Below are 21,890 nucleotides of genomic sequence, written 5' to 3'. Positions count from 1 at the left end.
CAGGAATTAACTGGGGCGAGATGATTCCAGTCATTTCTTATATAAGGCTCATATAATGCATTAAATAGCAGCACATTGATGGAGTGAGGTATGGATTTGAGTCATTTGGTAAGAATAACTTGGACTATACTGATGCAGCACAAAGATAGGGTCGGCCCCATTAAATGCATCATAAGATGTTGTTTAACTTCATGTCATATGTAAAGGAAATTAGTAATTCCATGGCCAATAATCTGCATACAAAGTGAGCACTAATCTGTTAAGCTTCAGACAAATCGTTGTCGTATGAATCATGAAAATCTTCCACCGTCGGTGTCTGAATTTACTCCACTTTCGTTATGTTGTGCGATTTCTCATTTCTCTGCGTTTGAAGTTACGTAAGTTTTGCCCTTTGAGGCAGAAGCTGTGTAATTTTCATCAATGTGTGCACACTTCTTTAGATAAGCTCCCTCACTGCGTGAACATTCACCTCTTTGTGTGCCATCCAGCTGAGGCTCTTAGTCACACAAGCAACGCAGCAAGCTCCACTGGAGCTGCATCTCATGCGTACATACATGACTTCCCATTTCTCACACACAGACACATCCTTTCTCTCTCCTCTCTTCTGCATCTACACACACATACATGCTCATGCATTTACACTATGGATGGTACACACATGCACACACACACACACATGCACACACTCAGCCTGCCAGGCTTGGGAGCATCAAGGCCTAATCTAGGTCACAGCATAAGCCCAGAGGTATCCCGGTCTCCACACTCCCACACACACACACACACACTCGTCTGTGCTCACGTTTTTAAATGTAAAAGATCGCATGTCTTGCAAATCCATTTTGACTCGACTAATTTCTTCTCAGCAAACAATGAAAGGATTTTTTTTTTTTTTTTTTTTTGAGACGACAGATACACTTCCCATCCCGGCCAAAAAAAAGGACTATAAATAAATCCAGTGAATTTCATATTTTCCCCCAAAAAATCCCCTTCCCCATGTCCATCTCCTTCCTCTCACTCCCTAATAACCTTATTGGTTATGTGACTCCAGTCTAATGGCTCTTGTGATTGTCACAAGGCCATCATTTCCTTCATTAAGAGCTCTTTGGGATCCTTCAGTGGTGCAACATCCATTTAGAAGACACTTTCCCACTGAAGCCTAATCTAAATCTATTTTTCTTTGTGAGCGTGTGTGTGTGTTGGTGTGTAATCTGCTTGAAATAAAGACGTATCCTTGTGCACGCTGCTGCTGCTGCAGTTTATGTGCATCCTTGCAGCAGCAGCAGCAGCATCACCATAGGATCCCTTTGATATGACTTAGCCTGACAGCGTATCATCCGCGATGCGACCGTGTGTCACAGCACAGAAATAGAGGAGCTTATTTCTTTACATCAGTCTCCAGCCTTCTATAAATATTCCAAATCTCTCTGTTCTCTCTCTCTCTTTCTCTCTCCCACTCCTTTCTTTCTGCCTTTCTTGCTGCTTTCTCTGTTCTCTCCCCTCCCTTTCCCTTTCCCTTTCTCCCTCCCCCCTCCTTTCTCCCTACACACACACTCTGCCTCCCACATCTTTCCCTTTTTCCCTCTGCTCCCCGTCGTACAATGTGGAGAAATGCGTCCCTTTCTGTCTAGAAAGAGGCGGTGGCGTTAAATCTGAGCAAAGACAACACACTTCTTCATTTCTGCGCCCGTGGCGTTTGTTTTTGCCCTTGCTGTCGGTCCTGCGGGGCTATTTAGTGAGACGACAGTGATTTTATCACATCACGCATAGAAAAAAAAAACCCCTCCGTTCCTTCCTCACTCTACTACACCAGAGATTTCCACCAATTGAATGCAGTTTGACAGTTAATCACAGCCATTAATCTCATTCACGATGTTTGAATCAAAAATAGGAACATTTACAAGGAAAAAAAAAAGAGGCCAAGCAGATTTTATCTAAATCAACTGCCAGTTAGGCGCCGCACAGTGCCATCCTCCCTTAACCTATCAGTGTGCGAAGTAAGCGTGCCACCTATGAAGTCAGCAGTCCCCAACCCCCACCCTGAACACATGTTCAACATCCTCTGGGCACAGGGCTGAGCAGAGCACTGAGACACAGTTGAGAATTAGAGAGAGAGAGAGAGAGAGAGAGAGAGAGAGAGCAGCGAAGTGGAAATATGGGTGAGCGTCAGAGAAAGACAGAAATAGAGCGGTAAAGCAGTGAATTAGGCAGTCAGAGAGGAGAGGAGGAGGAAGAGAGCGTCTTTAAGTGAGGAGCTGATGCTCGGTGCAGACGGGGGTTGTTGTGTTGTGTTTTTTTTTTGTTTTTTTTAAGCAGAGAGCTCTTCGTCGTGCGTGTGGATGTGAGAAAGAAAAAAAAAAACAACAACCCTCTCATGGATTTGCTCCAATCTGAGTCTCAGAGGAATTCATTGCATCTGGATCCCAAACAGCTGCAGACGGAGGATGCGACCGTGGCTGGATGCTAGGATCCATGTGGGCCTGTGACGTCTGTGGTGCTCCCTTCTTCTTCTTCTTCTTCTTCTTCTTCTTCTTCTTCTTCCTCTTCTTCTTCCTCTGCTCCATCATAAGGAGGATGGCTCCGGCAGCACTGACCCAGATTACTGTGGAGTCGTGGCTCTTGGCTGCGGGCTGCTGCTGCTGCTCCTCGGCCGCTCTGTGAATGTGATGCGGACAAGACATGCTCTACACCTCGGCTCAGCCCGCCTCTGCTGACATCTGTCTCCGTGGATACACACAGCAACCGGCAGGGTAAGGATGCACTGCTCTGACCTGCATGCTGATTGTCTGTTTGTTTGTATGTGTGTGTGTGTATGTGTGTGCATATGTGTTACACGTCACTACAACCCTGTAGATCCAGTTTGTGTTTTTTTTTTCCCTTCTCAGACACAAAAACAAACATAACTCAGGCTTTTTTCTTTTGGAGACTCCACATTGTGGCTGTGATGCTGAATGGACTGCCATATTGTATACATGCAAAATGCAGTGTGTCTCCATGTATAATGTATGACCTGGGAGATATCATAGTGGGCAACAAGTCACTGTCCCTCCCCCCGAAGTACTAAAGAAAGTAGGCTAGGATGGCAAGATGGCAAAGGCTGGATAAATAATTTACTGGAGTCCTTTTTGGTCTGTGAAAGCATTTGATCTGCTTGGAAGGAACAATGGACATGTTTTTTTGGGGTGGGTGGAGGGTGGGGGGGTATTTATTTCTTCATATTGGATACTGAATCATTAATGTTACTTTCCGGGATCCTTAATGAACCAAAGTGACGGTCAGCTCCTCGTCGGTGTGGTCAGTCAGTGCGGCACAGTTCAACCCAGGTCAGCTCAGTGTTGTTCTGTTCAGTTTAATCTGATTTCATTCATTCAGCGTCCTAGAAACGTTGAGGGGCTCTACATCACAGATCAGCATGTCTTCACCACAGGAGACAGACACTTTACCAGAGGTCAGACAGAGGTCAACAGAGGTCAAAACTCCCTGATTTTATTTAGTTTTATCACACATGTGGAGTTGATGGTGAGTTCTGAGAGCTGATTTCAGTCTGTTGGTTGACCAGCGATTGCTATGCTCATGTTTCACTTTTGTTTCTGTTGATATGAGGGATTCAATTTAAATTCCAGTTACTGGAAAAAAAGTCGACCGTCGTAGAGAGGGGACAGTAAGATATTGTTTAAATATGGATAAAGACATTTTAATTGTTTTAATTGCATATTGTTGTTCATGTGATCTGAGACTGAGAGCTTGAGAGAGAGAGAGAGAGCGATTCAAACCCTGGCTCCTTCCTCACCTCCACACAGCCGGCCAATCACAGCATGGCGTGAGTGTGAATGTTGGATGGTTGTGTTGGACACAAGCCCCTAATCTGATGTCAGAAAGGTGTGTGTGTGTGGGGGGCGGGGGGGGCGGGTTCCAAAGCTATTCAATCATCTGATGAAGTGCTTAGAAAAAATTTTCAATTACAGCGTCACTCAGCTCACAGTTTTAGAATTTCAAGACCTAATTTGTGTCGTGTGAAGGATTTAAAGATTTCTTCAGCTTGTTCTCTTTGGTCAGTTTAATCAAAAGACAAAGGTGATTATTTCATAAATTCTACTGATGTACCTTCACAGTTTAGTCATCAGATGATGAAACAGTATACTGTACTTGGTCTAAAATAGATGTGTTAGTACCTACTGTACTGTAGGACTTGGGCCAAGGTCTCCCACAGCGCTGAAGTTCCACTGATTCCCTTCACTTGTTAGTCTCTTTGGATAAATCCTGATGCCAAATGAGTCCATATAATTTCAATGTCCATGTAAATGTCAGGTTAGTGTCTGCACCCCCACCATATCACACTGGCTCCTCATCATACCACCATTAATGATGTTGCACAGTGTTCAAATCCTATATCTTACAGCAAGCTACAAAATGCCGGCAGCAACATAAACCCAAATCTGGGCCAGATTTTTCTGACATGTGGGTACACGCTCACTGAGCACATTATTAGGAAAACCTCACTGACACTGGGTAGCTCCCCCTGTCTGCTCTCAAACCTCAGTTTGTGGTATCATCATGGATCCACCAGGTTTGAAAAACCCTTCTCTGAGTCTCTGAGACTCTGCTCCATGTAACACCCCAAGGTGTTACTTTACTATGTGCTGTGCTGTATCCAAGTCTGGAGAGTGTTGAGGTCACTGAAGTTTTGTAACCTGGAGAGTGATCCTGCTGGAAGTGGCCATTAGAAGACGGTCAGCTGTGGCCATAAAGGATCAACATACTCAGACTGTGGCAATCAAATCATGATTGTTTGGAAATAAGGCCCAAAACCAGCAGCCATAAGACAGGTTGGACCGCAGACCCAGACTCTACCATCTGCTGCCTCAATAGAAATCCAGATCCATCAGACCAGGCTACGTTCCCAGTCTTTATCTGTCCACTGCCCATGAGTCTGTGCCCACTGCAGCCTCAGGGCTCTGTTCTTGGTGACAGGAAGTGGATCCTGATGCGATCTCTGCCGTTGTAGTCCATCCACCTCAAGGCTGGATGTGTTGTTCAGTCTGGAGCTTTTCTGCTTACCCCAGTTACAAGGAGTGGTCATCTGAGTGACCATAGTCTGTGTGTCAGCTCCAACTGGTCTGTCTGTTCTCCTCTGTCTGCTGAACAAGAACTGATGCTCACTGGATGTTTTGTGTTTTTCACGTCAGTTCTGATTAAAGTCTAGGACGCCGCTGTGTGTGAAAATTCTAAAATCAACAGTTTCGGAAAAAAAAAACCCATCTGACAACAACAATCAGGCCGCAGTCAGAGCCGCTGAGATCACATTTCCTATACTCAGTGTTTCATATGAAGTGTAAGTGAAGCCTTGACTGGTGTCTGCAGGACTTTATGTGCTGCCCTGCTGCCACGTATTTGGCTGATTGCATGAATAATCAGGTGCTCCTAATAATGTGCTCAGTGCAATGTGCAAAATAGTTCCCAGGTGTCTTAAAGACATTTCTGTGACATGCTTTGGTCAAAATACCCCAAGGATCAAACATCACAGCTCTTTGCATCCTCTCAAAACAGCCCTGTTCAGAACGGCTGGTTTCAGTGCCTGTCCCTTTAAATGCAAATGAACCACTGTTCGCCCCGCCCCTTCTACCGGTAACAGGTAGGGGTGGTATTATGCAAATTCAAATCCTAGTTACATCACTGGAAGACAACTGAGGGAACAGCTCGTAAAACCACATGGATTTCGACCTAGGGAGCCTGAACATTACAGATTTCTTTGTCAATTCTCACATTTTGGGGGCCGGAAGGCAAGACAAACACCCAAATATATGTTAAAGAGGCTTCAAAAAGTGATATTTCCATAATATATCCCCTTTAATGTTACTTATCACTAAGACGTGTCTGATGCTCTCATGTACCGCAACTATTAACTTGGCTAGACTGTGTTTGTGTAGGTGTAGGGTTAATGACAGCTGAAGAACAGCAGTGTTTCCAGTGATCAACACTGTACCAGATTGCTTATGAGAGCGTTGATGGAGCTTGAGCGTCTGAGCTAAGCAGAGAGAGATAACTGAAGCGCTGAAGCAAAAGTGACAGCTAAGAGATAGAGAGAAAAAAGAATATAACTGCTCCATTAATGATAACCCGGTTTGTGAATTCTCTCTTTCTCAGTCTTGCCTCTGTTATTGTTGTGTGACCTTTACCGTCTCTATAGAATGCTGTGACACTTTGGAGTCTATTGACATAGTTAAGAAGAGCAGGAGATATATGAAAAGTATTATTGTAGCAACATAGATAAGTTGACCTCGATGTATAAAAAGCCTTTAAACAGGAGTGGATGATGTACAGTAGCTCAAGGCAAGAGGATAACCATTGTCTGTAGCTGCATCTATTTCATGTTTGGTGCATTGAAGCAGACAGTCTAATGCATTTGATTGGGAGACTAGATGAGGGTATTGTGCAGCCGTATAAAAGGGGTCAGTGGTCGCCTAAAGGTTAAGGAAAGGTTTTGACAGGGAGGGCTATCGCTAGGGTCTCCGTACTGGTCCGGAAAATTATGTGTAAAAAGACCTAATGTTCTCCTTCACAAGCTGTTGTAGCGAAACCCTTTAAACCTGCAGCAATCAATATTTTTCAAATGAGCATCAAATCAATTTTTTTTGGCCTCGATTAGCCCACTGTTCTGAATACATACAGTATGTACAGTATGTTTAAATCCACTCTTATTATCCTCTGGGGGAGGGGCTGTTTCAACAAAAAAAAGCTCAAAAACAAGTGTTGGGCAAATTAGGTTACATTGCTTCATCTGTACCCAGAGGGCATTTTGATTTGGGTAATTAATCTTATACGTACACATTCAACACAGCACAGACAAGATCACGTCCACAAGAATTGGAATGAATTGATCAATCAGTTCATCATTGTTTCTGTGCAGTCTTGCTAACTAGTTAACAAAGTATCAAAGATTAGTTGGTGGAGACCAAACAAGAACAAAAATGAGACTTGATTTTGTACTGATTGATTTGTAAATTGCTCTTTTTAATCTTGTTTTTTGATGCATTCTGTTACTGAGAGCATGGATTAATTTGCAAGGTCACACCTTCTATAATTATGCACTTAACACTGTCACGGCCTTTCAGCAACGACCAGGTGACACTAAAATGACAGCAGACACCACCTTGTTGTAGTCTAAACATGTTAAGTGATACAATCAGCTGTGTTTGCTGCTTTTCCTGGGGAGTGTTAGTAGAAAACTGTGACATCATTAACGTTGATTAATGTCTGACGTATGCATTGTTGTTGCTAACATGGCAAAAAACGTTGCCCATTTACACAACAAGCAAACATGGACAAGGAGAGGATGAAGACTTGTGCGTCTGGGTTGTTGAAAACTTAAAGAGGAACTATGCAAGATTTTTTACCTTAAAGGGGACATAGTATGGAAATATCACTTTTTGAAGACTCTTTATTTGGGTGTTTGTCTTGCCTTACGGCCCTCAAAATGTGAGAATTCACAAAAAAAACTGTAAATTTCAGGCTCCCTAGGTTGAAATCCACTTGGTTTGATGAGCCATTCCCTCAGTTGTCTTCCAGTGATGTCATTAGTTTTCAAATTTGCATGATACCACGAGTACTGGTAATGTTTGATCCTTGGGGTATTTTGACCGAAGCATGTCACAGTCATGTCTTTAAGACACCTGGGAACTATTTGAATTTATGGAACTGGGGTATAATATGTCTCCTTTAATTAAACAGCTTCAGAGTAAATGTGATGGTTAAATGACTTGTTATAGGGAGAATGGAGGCTCTCTGCCTTCCACCTAGTACATGTAGCGTCTCTTGGCCAAAAGCCAAACTTGCAAGATCAGAGCCTCCGACCCCGTGTCCCAGCTCTCGTCTCCATGGATTGCTTTCTCGCCAGCTTCATTGAAAACAAATGCACATGGAGTTGGCAAAACAGCTGCAAAGCGTCCGGACTTACATAGTTCCCCCTTAAAGTCCAGTATTCACTCTCCTTTTAGCTCTATTTTGGGCTCCACCAACATTTCTGCCTTTTTAGCTGCTAAATGGGGACGGCTGTGTCTCACAGGGTAGAGCAGGGTACAGTCCTTGGGCAAGATACTGAACCCCAAATTGCCCCCGTGCGAGATAGAAAAGCAGTAAATCTGTGAAGTGCTTGGAGCAGGTTGTAAGATCACAAGAGTACTAGAGTAAATGTAATTCATTTAATATATAAATGTTCCACTATGTTTGCAGGCTAGCTGCCAACTTACCTTCTGCTGTTTGTTCCTGGGCAGGTATTGTAACAGTGGGACTGAGAGAGCTTTTAAAGAGCCTTGTTGGCTGCTGAGGTGAATAGCTGAGACTGAAGCGTTGAATAGACATACCTGTGATCTAAAAATGAACTAAAAAAAAACTATCTGTAGAGCTGTAGTTGGATGATGTGTTGGACACTGAATGTTTTTCATTGCTCCTAACCCTTTTATTATACAAAAATATGCTGCAGTTGGGCAGGTGACGATACAGTTTCAGTCTGTGACGACCAGCACAACAAATCAGCTCCTGATGAAATTCAATATGAATCAATCGATAAGATTTGTGTAGGTCTCCTCTAGCATTTATGAAACACAGCAGAGAGGAGCTGAGACAGAACATTTGTGAACATTTGCTGACTCATTCCCTGAATAAATAACAGTTAAAATTAAAAACGTAATCTGCAATAAATAGCTCCTCATCAAAGATTTAACTTGACTGTTTGTTGCAAAATCAGATTAGAGAGTGGAGGAACGACAGAATGGTAACAGCATTACAGTGAGTTTAAACCTTTGCAACATCAAGGATGCATACAAAATAGCTTTGTACTAAAAATATCTCAACCAAGGACTATTTGTGGACCAGAAGCAGAGAGGGGTGCATAATATTCCAGTGTTTACCACATCAATTAAAAACCTTTCAAATCAAATTCTGGTCTGATTTAGACGGATTTGTGATTAACAGTGTAAATCATTATCTTTATTTCAGTATTTCCCATCAGTTACAAGCAGTGCAGGGATGTGAGGTCTTTGTTTAGAAGCACTGGGAATTTGACCACCCATCACCGTCCCAGATGCTTGTTACATTAGTGTTTGCAATTGTTATTATTTGCATTGTAATGGTACTGTTGTGGGTCTAGGGGTGGAAGCATTGGTCAGTCGATCCATATCTCAAAAACTGTTGTATAGATTGCCATCAAATTCTATTGACATGTTCATAGTCCCCAGAGGATAATGTACCACCATGCTAGTGATATTTGTGGAATATAATTAAGTTTTTTTTTTTTAACAAGAACATAAACTGTCATGGAATCAGCTATAGAAACCAACCAACAAATTCACTGGCCCACATGATGGCACACATGAGAAACTAGTTCACATGTGGGACATGGAAACTCATAAAACTGACAAAGTGTTGTTGTTATACGTTTCTTGTTGCTGTTGAATGTTGCTTGTCATTGAACTATGGCGACCAGTCTTCATTGAAGTCTGTAGTTGAAGTTATGTGATTAATCTTCTGAAACATTGCACCCCATAGAAATCCTCAAGTCAAGCTAAAATGTTGCACAGTTGATGGTTTGAGTGTATTACTGGCAACGCTGTGTCATGGTTTCATACATTTTAAATGCTGAAGTCAGCTCTTACATCAGTATCATGAAGTTCTATAGGAGAGCTATCACAGTTTCGTGCCTGCAGGCACCGCTGTTAATCAGCAGATCGTGTGGGCGGGGCCAGAAAATTAACATTGTAATTAACAGTGGATGAGTGAAAATATAATGAATGAAGAAAAACTGTACTGAGAGCATATTTTAAGCTTCACTTGTCAGACATGAATTTGATGAATTGGTGAGTTTGTTATTATATTATTTATTATTTTGGGCAGATTTTTGACTTTTTAAAGGGCCAACCAGGAGTTTGTATTTGGTTATAAAGGAGTCTCATATTAATGTGGATGAATCTATGTTACCCACACTTGTTTATGGGTCAATTTTCGATAAATATATCATTTTGTCTTTATCGTTATTTTTTTATTTATTATTATTTATTTAGGCTCGCCCAGCGTTTCCTACTTTCGAAACTTTCGTTTCCTGGACGCTGCCCAGCGGGTCATGGGAATAACACCGCCGTATCACTGTTTATGGTCGGAATTACGACGGTATCTAACTGTGTTACAACCTTCAACTTTCATTCTTGATTAATGAAAACATTCTTGGCAAATTTCTTCGCTTTCGTCCGTCTTGCGCCGGTCCAAGAATTTCACCATGTGCGTGGAGGCTCATGGGAAATGTAGTGTGAAAACACTTCACTCTCCAAAACTCCTCGTTGTCCCTTTAAAGGTAAAAAAAACCCCAAAAAAACAACTTAATATAGTTTTACATGTTCTCTCTCAGGTTTCTCTCTGTGGCTTTAGTGACAACAGCTCATTTGCTTTTTGAGCAATTGAAAAGAAATATAGGAGATTTAAGGTAATCACTGAAATCAAATCCTGTCAGACATGGCAGTGAGTCTCAGGGCGTGGCTGACAGTTTTGTTGTGAGATCAATAAATCTGAAGGCTGTGTGTATTTCTGTTAGACTGGACACTTTGATACTTTAACTATATCAATTGGGACCGGTTTTATAATCAGAAACACATGGGAATCAATATTTGTGCTATACAAGACATTTAAGTATTGGAAATATAGTAGCCCACTGTATATAAGTGGAAGCAGCACATGGAGAAGTAGGCTGAGAAGTTAGCAGTGAAGGGAATCTATGGAAGTTAAAGGTAAAAACTACTCCACAAAAGTAAACTTAACTAAAGCTGTTAAATCCAGAGTTGTTTGTTCTTGTTCCCTCTCTGTGTGTTGTGTATAGGTAGGAGATTGATGATGCCTGAGCTTGACGTCTGAGAGCGAACCCAAAGCCCCCTTTTTACATCTGCATTTCCTCCGCTGTTAATTTCCCAGTGTGACTTGGTCTGTACAGTCACTGGACTGGCTCGCCACTATATCAGCAGGATGTGATTTGAGGGAGAAGTATGTATTCATTAAATACCCAGGGGGCAACATTTCTACAAGGTCCTGTCCTAATTCATTCTAACATCAATGCCAGAGGCTGTGCGGCGGCCTTGATTATACCAATTTACCCTCCCACCCACCCAAAAGGAAGACATGTAATTACACTATTTACACTGGAGTGCTTTCCTCACTGAAGGGTTGCTAAGTAAACACATGCTAGTTGTGTTTTTCTTCTGCATTAGACGACTGTGATTGAAAAGTATAGGCTTCAATAACTGTTCAAAGTGTTGTGTCAGTGGCACTGACACAGAGAAACATTAAGAGCTTTCAAAACACATTAAGATGTGTGAGGACTGCAGAGCTTCCTGTGTCATCTAATGTGAGTGCAGTGATCAGTGTATGCTCACTGTTACATCACCATCAGATAAGAGTTTCAGTGTAGTGTAAGTGATTCTGATCAATTTATTTGAACTGTAAAAGAGATAACTGGGTTTTCTAAGTCATTCTTAAAGGGATAGTTCAACATCTTGGCAAATTAACCCATTGTCATAATCCCTATAGTCTTAGGAGTAGGTTCATTACCTTTGATTGTCGGTGCAAGGTACTTTTAGAACGGCGGAGTAGAGCTGTGACCTGCACATTCACCACGCTATGAGATAATAACAGAAGAGTTGTTTTTGAGGTAAATTCGTGAGAAACCGCTGATGCGCATTTTTCGGCAAGCAGCCTGTATTTGCCTCGAAATCAACTCTGTCTCGTAACGTTCCGTTATTATCTCATAGCGTGGTGAAAGTGCAGGTCACAACTTGTCCACCAGAGCGTTTTGGAGTTGTTGGATTGTGTATTTGATGAGTTTGATGAGGGAAACCCATTAGCCTCCGTAGTCCTAGCTCTGAGCAGCTCACGGCTCTGCTCCGCCATTCTAAAAATAGCTTGCACCGACAATCAAAGGTAACAAACCTACTGCTAAAACTATTATATAGGGATTATGGCAATAGGTCAATTTGCCAAAATGTTGAACTATCCCTTTAATAACCGAAGCCATTTTTAATAACCTCTGGAGATGGTTTTACTCCACATCTGCAGGCAGGTCATTGAGAAGCTGTTATGGATTGCAAGTTTTCTCATCACTCAGAATATAAAGAAGCAAGAAAACACAAATCAGGTGAAGCAGCATCGCTCACCATGTAGGAAATCACACAAGCAAATCTAAAGGAGATCAATCCATGTGCTTTCTGTGAGAGAGATGATTGATTTGTATCATGATGAAGCAAATTGAGATTCAGGTTCAGTGTGAACCGGTGAACACGTGAGCAGCTGAAGTCGGCTCCTAAATAAATGTATTCACTCCAGCCGCTGCAGTTGAAGACAACACTGTGGGAGAAGGCAGTTGCTTTCACAGAGCTCTAACACCCCACTGTCCACTACCTGCTGAGCAGCAAACTGCAGACTGCCTCAGTTAGAGACCAGCTGCTGAACACAGTGGGACACGGCAGCTAAAAGGAGAAGTTATATGTTTTCAAAGTGTTAAAGCTGTTTTCCTCTCTACTGTCTATTTGCATATGTCGTCTTCAGCTGCAGTGCTGAGCTCTCTCTTTGATTGTGTCAAACCTTCCATTTTATTCCACTTTGAACTTCTACACTTCTACAGTTCAAGGAGAATAATTTTGGTCTCTAGATATCCCTTCATGTGACAGCTGTGATGCACGTTATTATGGAGCAAAATACACGTTACCATGTATTATATGAAGTGGTTCTTTACTCTCATGCTGTATTTTTGCACTTTTCTGGCACTGTCTAAATCCTTTATACTTCAGTTTCTCATAAGAGTGAAAGTCTTTATTCACTACTATTGAGAGGCATGAATGGATGAATGAATGAAACCTATAGTTCAGTTTCCATAGAACTGATCCATGGCGGTGATTGTTACATTTGTACATTTGGTCTGATCTGGTGCAAAGAACTGTTTGTCACTGAGTGGATGAAGCTGAAGAATAGGGATCCGTCATTATAATGGACTCATAATGATGTGCATTCACAGCAGCCTCTTGTATTCAGTGTGCTCACGTCATTACCATACATCCCCGGGGAAACACACACAAAAAAAGGCTAATCTATAGAAGCCACGTCACTGTGGGTTTGTTTGAAGACGTTTAGCTCTAAATGTGATTTCCACTCTTTGAGAAATGAGACTCTTGATCTGCAGCCCACACAGAGCATTTCCATAGATTTATGACAACAGCCTTTGCAGACACTTCATCAAATTCTCATCCCTGATTTCATATTTATATGTTAATTTAGCCGAAATATTACTTCTAAACAAAACCTGTGACCCAAGACCTTCACAGGACAATAAAATAGATCGGATCATTTCTCTTTAACATGTCCGTTGACTGAGGTGTTTTCCCATTACATGTGTTATTTTATGAATACTGTAGACCCTCATATAACTAATTTAAAGGTCCCATGTTAGTCAGATGGAGACAGCGAAATGGAAAGAAAATCTAATAATGAGCGGACATGCACGCGAGGAAGCAGGTGATGCATTCAGATGATGCAAGACTGCAGGATAAAATGAATGAAGACTGCCATCTACTGGCTCAGTACTGACAAACACATCCATGTAGCACAAGTATGTCAGAGAGATGCTTTATCTGTCAAGCCTCTACAAAGTGTAACTAGAATAATAACTGTAAATATCAGGTCAAACTTTCAATTAAAAGGGTTAGGGCAGTGTTTTTCAACTTTGGGGTCGGGACCCCAAGTGGGGTCGGCTGGAATTCAAATGGGGTCGCCTGAAATATTTACAGTAGTAATTGATAAAAAATAAATAAAAAACTGATAAAATGTTTTTTAAACTAATTATTATTCTTTTTAAAATTATGATTAAAAACACCACACACAATCTTAAACAACTGTATTCTATACTTTCACTTTCTTTAATATAAATTGAGTTAAATGTAGCATATAGAAATATCTGAGCTGGTGCATCTTGATTGACGGCCGCGATCACAGGGTAGCCAGAAATTTGTAATGTCAAAATGGGATCACGAGCCAAAAAAAGTTGGGAACCACTGGGTTAGGGGTTAGGGTTAGTCATTAAAACGTGTTACACTGTTTGTGTAACAACATACTACACCATTATCTGCTCTGTTCAAGTGTTTATTGAGTCAGAATGTGTTGGTTACTCCACTGGAAAACTTTATGCAGACTAAAGAAGAGATGAGACAGTACTGTGTTGAATCTAGGTGGTGGTAAGTGGATGGTGGTACAGTACAAGGCTTGATATGTTTATGTGCAACAAAACAGAAACAATTTTAAAGCCAGGATAATAAAGAACACAATACATGGACACTTGATGGTACAAAATGTCTTTTCTGTACAAGAGAATGAGACGTGAAAACCCTCCCACTGTAACACTGTATGGAGAAGTTTTTTTGTTTTGTTTTCCCAGATATAAAGGCTCAGTGTGCTGTAGAGAAATGAAAGTAATGACAGCCATGGAGGTAAATCACCTGCCCACTGATCAAACAGATAGACCACGAGTGAGTTTGGCTGTAAATATATAGTATGTAGCCACATAAGAATAATGTATGTGTATACAACGTGTTTATATTCTCCGACTGTCGTACGTAGCTCATTCTATTATGATGCAACAAAATCAATTGATTAAAAAAGAGCAGTTTCGTTCCTGCTAGATTAGATTATTTCAACCAGACAGTTATGACACTGACATCGATGATTTGACTATCATTCAAGAAGCACTCACCAAAAAGAGTGAAACAGAACAAGACAGACAAAATTCAGCCCAAACAATGAAGCACTGAACAAAGGTTATCAACACAAAAACAAGACGTGACGATCAGTTTGTTTAAAAAGCGTCTGAAATCAGTTCCTCACTCGGGCCTGGATGTATTGTCGTAATAGTTTAAAGAACCTCTCAGGAACTGTGTGTAGAAACAGCCAAAAGCCTTAATGGACTGTTCTAAATCTCTGCAATAAAAAGAGATTGTTGCTATGTTCCTCGTCTTTTTTGAAAGTATTTTGTCCTCCCTATGTGATAACAATTACATACATAACTGTGATGCAGATAAGTTGAGATGATGATGCCACTGCTGCCGACTTCCAAAGACAAAACATAAACTTTAATTCCTCAGATTTTAGTTTTGTCTGCAGTGATACAGTACATCCACGTGACTAACTCTGGTAGTGATCTGTCAGAACCACTAGGTGGCAGTGCTGATTCAAATTTTACATCTTGTCAGACACTTGCAATTTAGAGATGCAACACCCTTAAAAAGCTGGAAAAGCTGTGGTGACATTTAAGGTAGCCGTCCAATGAAATCAGCTCATTTTAGACTCTTGGTTTGCCTCAATGGTTTTGTCCTCGACTATGAATCTAATGAGTGAAGAGTGTAGTTAGTGAAGACCTGCTGTTATTCATTATGTTCTGGGTTGAAGGACAGAAAAAACAAAAAGTGGTTAAATACATTTTGTAAAAGGAGAAACAGAAAGTTGTGTAATTTAAGAACTGATTAATAGCTGTCCCTGACGTAATGATCCAGGCTGAAACACTCTCCCTAACACATTTCCAATAGCAACCACTTCAGCAAGATTGACTTTGAGCCAGTTCTCAGATCAGGTGTAATTATTTATTTTGAATGTTATAATTATTAACAATGAATGAATGAACTGAGTCTCTGGCCTTGTGTGGGTGTCTTGAGTTCTGTGTTCCTGTGGTTCTTGGTACAGCCACATGCAGCATAGTGCACTATGGTACAGCATCTTCACTTTGAGGACTGAGCCATTCTCATAGTAATACCTGTTATTTACCTGCTATGATGCCTCGCCTGAGTGGAGACAGATCTGCAGCTGTGGTGTGAAGTGTCTGGAGGCTGATGTAGGTTTTTTTTTAGAGTCTAAAGTGTTGATCCATTAGAAGATGTACAATATGTGTGCATGTCTAATCTGTGTAGCTCTCATGATGATGGGTTAGTGAATAGCCAATCAGAAGAAAGGAGGGTCTTAGTCTCTTTTCTGATTTGCTCACTGTTTGCTTAGTGATGTAATAAAAATAAGATATAGACATTTCAACAAAAACAGTAACAGAGACAAAGTCTTGCAAACTTGGATGGTGGAACTAGGTGGCCGGGGTTTGGAACATGGATGAGGGTTGTCACCGCTTCCTTATGACATCACAAAGTCACAGGAAGTCCTGACGGCTGGTTTTAAGGCTCAGTTTCTGAATACAGGCTGTGTGTTTCTCTGTGGATGGAGGTCATGACTGTCTACACCAATCAGGACACATCTCTGTTTATCCAGTCATACAAGATACAATATAAACCACTTGTGTGATTATTTTAGTGGTCATGATTTCAGTGAGGTCTTATGAATAGCTGTGTTTTTGAAGTCATCATGACCTTGACCTTTGACCACCAAAATGTAACTAGTTTATTCTTGTTGTATCCACATGAATGTTTGTACCAAAGACCTCAAGGTATCACAGAGACATGTGTTCACAAGGCTAAAACTGTTTTGTGAGGTCACTACACCCTTGACCCTCAAAATTGACTCGGTTTATCTTTGAGTCAAAGTGAATGTTTTTGTGACATTTGAAGGGATGACCTTGATCTCTCTAGTTCTCTAGATATAGTTTTCACAAGGCCCAAAACACAGACGGACATCTACCTATATACAATCTTCCATGATTAAAACCTATAAATGTTAATGTAGTAATTAACCAAACCAATTGGTCTGAATTGAAACAGATTTTGCTGTAAACAAGATCCAAAAACAGGATCAGTGAGTGCAGTGTTCCTTTCTGATTGAAGCAAAACAGACAAAAATTTGCAAAATCTAGAGTTAGTCACAGGATTTAATGTAATTCAACAGCTTTTGTTCCTGCTCTGCTGCACTACAGGGTGGAACAGGAATGATTGAGTGTGAGTCACAGTGGAAAAAGAAAAAAAAAAACAGATGGAAAGAAAAAGGATCCATTATCAGTTTGATTGACACCTGGGCTGGCCACTTAATATTTCTCCACAGACTGGCATTAAAGAAGAAATGAGCTTCTCTTTATGGAAATTCACATTAATTAAAGTCAGGATTTAACACGCTCAGAATCTCTCATAGAAAAGGTTTGTCAGACCGCTGGACAAACATCAACAATCACATGTTCTGTGTTATGTTGTTACTGTCAACAAAACAACATCAACAGTTCTCAGAAACATTGAAAATCTTCTGAACATGCAGCACAGAGTTTTTCAGTTGGGCAGCATCTGGACAGGTGAACGCCCATAGGACGATCTATCAGGTACCACGGTTACCATCATGTTAAACTTTTACCCCTGGACATTTTTGTCCACCTCTCCCAACTCCCCACGGTCAAATGAAAGGTCACTGCGGCCTGCTTTTTGGCAAGGAGGTGTATCTTTGGGTAAACTCTGGATGTCCCAAATTTCAGAATGAAAGTCAATTTTTTGGACCCATAATGCATTTTAACCACACCCATGACCCTTCTCTGGACAAAAATGTCCACCTCTGCCAATGGGTTTTTTAATGTATTTTAAAGTAAAAATTTTAACTAACAGATATCACCATGGAACTTCCCAAGTTTATTACTCACATTAAAGCAAATATTTTTTGTATTACAAGTTTTGTCAAATTTTATGTTTAAATATGTAAATGAGATAATATCTAATCAAATATGGGCTAATTTCCAGAACCGAAATCTGAACAATGGATAAAGCTACTTTCAAAATTCTTGTTTTATTTTGTTGACATATTATAGTCAGAAGTTTTCACCGAGGGGATTTTGGATACCTCTTTTTATCACTAAAATACTCACCAGCCCTAAACCCCATAGAGTCCCATAGAAATTTTGTGTTTTTGCAGCAAAAACAACTGGCCAGGAAGGGGTTAAACATTTTGAAACCCATGTCAAAAGTGATTTTCATGTTTAGTCAAGACCCAGCCCTACAGTATATGTATCACAAATATTTTGGGAGTAACTGATGTCTAAGTTTTGTCCAGGGGTCATGGATGTGGTACAAATTGAAGGATCATCCAGGACTGAGTGGGGGCATCCTTCACTCTTTTTTTTAGATGTACAGGTATTTGGTTCCACCATGACAGTTTACCTCAAGGCCCTGTTTAAATGTCATGAGGAAGAGTGTGTCCAATTCCCAACCTGTCAGCTGAGAGGAGAACACGCATGTCGACGTTAATTCAAAGCTACAGTGTGTGAGGTGGAGGGAAGATAACAAAATAAAAAAAAGTGCTTTTTACAGACAACAACAGATGCAACGTGTATGTTTGAAATCTTCGGTGGGAATTATGATACGCAAGATTAACAACAAACTAACTGTGTTTACTCCTCTCCCCTGCAGCTACGCCACAGAGAGCCATCCATAGGAATAATCCCCAGCTGGAGAACAAACAACATCTGGGCGTGGAGAGAAGGGAGAGGGTGAAGTCTCAGCAGGGCGGGCGGCAGATGGTGACACTGCAGCAGCACTTCTCCAGGTAGCACCTACAGCGCAGCAGGCTGCACACATACACTTACAGACTTTACTGCAGGTGTCGGGAGGAGCATGAGTGTGTACGTGGAGTAAAAAAAAAGATGTCATGAGTCTTTTGTGGCTCCAGAGGGAGCTGAGCTGAATCAAATTCAGGCAGAGGTGAGGACTGAGAATCTGACGCCTGATCACTGGGACTCACATGACACACCTAACTGAACTAAAGCGTGGGACGTTGCATTACGAAAAAGTGTAGACTGAATCAGACAGTTAGAGAGGATGATGAGTATAAAAAGTCTCTTGGGTTTTGTTATCAGAGAAATGAAAGGTATATGCTCGGAGCCAGATATTATAGAGATGAAAGTAACAGATTAAGCTTCCAGTTCTCTCTGGTGACTAAAACACTGGCTCATATACAGTACCAGTGTATATGTGATAAGGCAATACCAGCTGGTATATCTGTGAGATATCTGATCTTCTTTAGAGGCCAAAAGTTAGAAAGAGGATCATAGTGAAGTGAATTAATAATCTTTCTTGCAACAATGAAAAAATATATCACAAATGCTCTCTATATCACTCTGTGCTGTCCTCCTGTCATGGCTGTGGACAACATACATTAGCTGATGTGCAACATACTTATGTAACAGAGGTCCACGGGTGTAGTCTAGAGATGCACCGATCCAATCCAATACCGATACCTGGGCTGAGCGTATAGGCCGATACACAATACCAATCCAACACTACTGTTGAATGAATGAACTGTATACCTTGCCTGCCATGTGAGTGAAGGCATCAGGGTTGACATAAACATTTAGCCTCCTTAAAAAAATGTCTTACTTACAGATGTACCTAATATTATTTATTAACAAATAACAAAGTATACATTAGCAGCAAAAAGAAATAAATAACACTAGATGTAACTGTATTGCTGTGTATGATAATAAAAAGATCAGAATGCTGGATCGGCCTCATTTATCCGATATCCAGCTAATTAGTCAATATCGGACCCGATATCCGATCCGGGTATTGGATCGGCTGCGTCTCTAGTATAGTCACAGTCACGAGGTACCAGTAAGGAGAAGTGACAGCGTGCAGCGGTTAGCGGTACTGAAGTTAAACTCACTCATCAATAAAATTAATGCTAACCCACTTCCCAAGTGGTCATTGACCTCTTGGCGAAATGGTTAGCATCGTCGCAGACCGGGGTTCGAAACCCACTCAGGGCAGGCCAGAACAATATGAGTTACACTTATAAAACAGGGAATGTTTCAACCAACAAAATAATTATTGTATTGACATTAGATTCATCAAATTTTGTAACTGACGACGACACCAGATACTGATGGATTTTATCTTTTGTGTGAAGTCTGATGGTTTTAGCAGCTAACTATTTGCCTCGCTGTTGATGCAACACAAACTGTGTGTGACCTTAAACGCATTCTCACTTCCAAGTTGTCCTACACTGATACTGATATAAGTCAGGAGTCCATTAGTGTCACTTTGGAATACGCAGGTTATAGCACAGATGACGTGCAGTATTTATAAATGGCAGCACAGTTGGCAGGATGTGGTTTAGGATTGATGGTCACTGTACAGAGTGTACGCCACACCAGAGACATGAGTTCACTTCCAGAGCACTTTCTCTTGTTAGGTTTAGACACCAAAGGCACCATGGTTAAAGTCAGGGAGAGATGGTGTTGTTTTAATTATACATAATTATAATTACGCAGGCTTTGTCTGGAGTCACTGTGAACTTTTCTCTGTATCAAACCAGACCACAGTCAAATACCTGACATACATAATGTGTTCAGTATCAACATGAATTCTACTATTTATTTGGATCAACACATCAGGGTAAAATATGTAACATTTGGAACATATAATGTTTGGCCACTTCCCAAAATAATCACATTTTAGGGAATGTAATTCATATTTTCCTCATTCCATATAAAGCACATTATTTCACCCATCCATTGTTAATCAGTGTTAATTTTTATGGCCCCTCCCTCATGCATCCTTACCTCTCCTATAGACCTCTATGATAGTTATGACTAATGTACGAGCTGACTTCAGTATTAAAGGGATAGTTCAACATTTTGGCAAATTGGCCCATTGCCATAATCCCTGTAGTCACAGCAGTAGGTTTGTTACCTTTATTTGTCGGTGCAAGAAATTTTTAGAACGGCGGAGCAGAGCCGTGAGCTGCTCAGAGCTACGCTACGGAGGCTCATGGGATTTCTTGGTTTCTCTCATCAAACTCATCAAATACACAATCCAACAACTCCAAAACGCTCTGGTGGACAAGTTGTGACCTGCACATTCACCACGCTATGAGATAATAACAGAACGTTACGAGATGGAGTTGTTTTTGAGGGAAATTCATGCAAAACAGCTGAGCTCAGCGTTGCCTTCAGGGCCAGTTTTTCAGCAAGCAGTCTCTGCATTTACCTCGAAAACAACTTGTGGACCACTCATAACTTGTCCACGAGGGTGTTTTGGAGTTGTTGGATTGTGTATTTGATGAGTTTGATGAGGGAAACCAAGAAATCCCATTAGCCCCCGTAGCGTAGCTCTGAGCAGCTCGCCGCTCGGCTCGGCCGTTCTAAAAATAGCTCGACAATTAAAAGTAACAAACCTACTGGTATAACTATATATAGGGGTTATGGCAATGGGCCAATTTGCCAAAATGTTGAACTATCCCTTTAAGATGCATGAAAAAAAAACATACTCAAAACTATAACTTGCCAAGTGACATGGAGTTTTTTGTGTGGTTCAGTGTTTCAGAAAGTTTCCCCCTCTATCACAGAACCTTGTGTCTTAAACAGCAGATTGAATTCCAGTGGTCAAGGCTCAATGACAAAAAACATCCCACAATACAACAAACATAATGCATAGTATCCATCCATCAACGGCCGAACACCAAATGTGATGCACCGCTGGGTGTCTTCAACAGTTTCATTAACTTGAGAGCCCACTATATGTACAGGGGGGAAAAAAAATCTAATCAGTTTTATTGGACACTTAAACTTGATATGAAGTGTCAACCCTGTGCAGCGAGAGACGACCACTGTGTCCCCACTTATCGATCTCCCCTCCCAGCGTGTGATAAAGGGAAATAATAACCAAGCTTTATGTCCAGCCAACTGTTTGGCTGCTGACGGCCCCTCGTGATCTAAGTTTGATCCCATCTGCATGTACTCAGCGAGGTGTGAGATTAGGCCCTGTTGATTTGTAACTGTAAATTCATTCACCTCTGCCATGGGGAGGATATTTGAACGGCTGCCCAGTGTTTAAGGAAATGAGACATTTGTTTGTTTGTCTTAGCTTTGCTTGTTCGTATCAGGGGATGTGTCAGTGTGTAGTTATTAAAAA

The 21,890-nt window shown here is 41.1% G+C and overlaps 1 protein-coding gene across 6 annotated transcripts in view; it reads left to right on the top strand.

Moving 5' to 3' along the window:
• Nucleotides 1–2,090: 2,090 nt before the first annotated feature.
• Nucleotides 2,091–21,890, top strand: part of LOC146964596 (nck-associated protein 5-like) — a 78,114-nt gene continuing 58,314 nt past the window's right edge. For all 6 annotated transcript variants that reach the window (XR_015034647.1, XR_015034646.1, XM_085765884.1 and 3 more), the window contains exons 1-2: nt 2,091–2,747; nt 18,390–18,525. Coding sequence is in view for 4 of the 6 variants with exons in the window: in XM_085765884.1 (XP_085622010.1) it covers nt 18,497–18,525 (29 nt within the window). In the remaining 2 variants the exon portion in view is untranslated. The remainder of the gene's footprint in view (nt 2,748–18,389; nt 18,526–21,890) is intronic.

This window comes from Trachurus japonicus, chromosome 21 (genome assembly GCF_045865225.1).
Source record: "Trachurus japonicus isolate A0001 chromosome 21, Traja_1.0".
Lineage (NCBI taxonomy): Eukaryota > Metazoa > Chordata > Actinopteri > Carangiformes > Carangidae > Trachurus > Trachurus japonicus.
The sequence above is the reverse complement of the archived record's forward strand: the minus strand, read 5'-3'. Positions and strand labels throughout refer to the sequence as shown.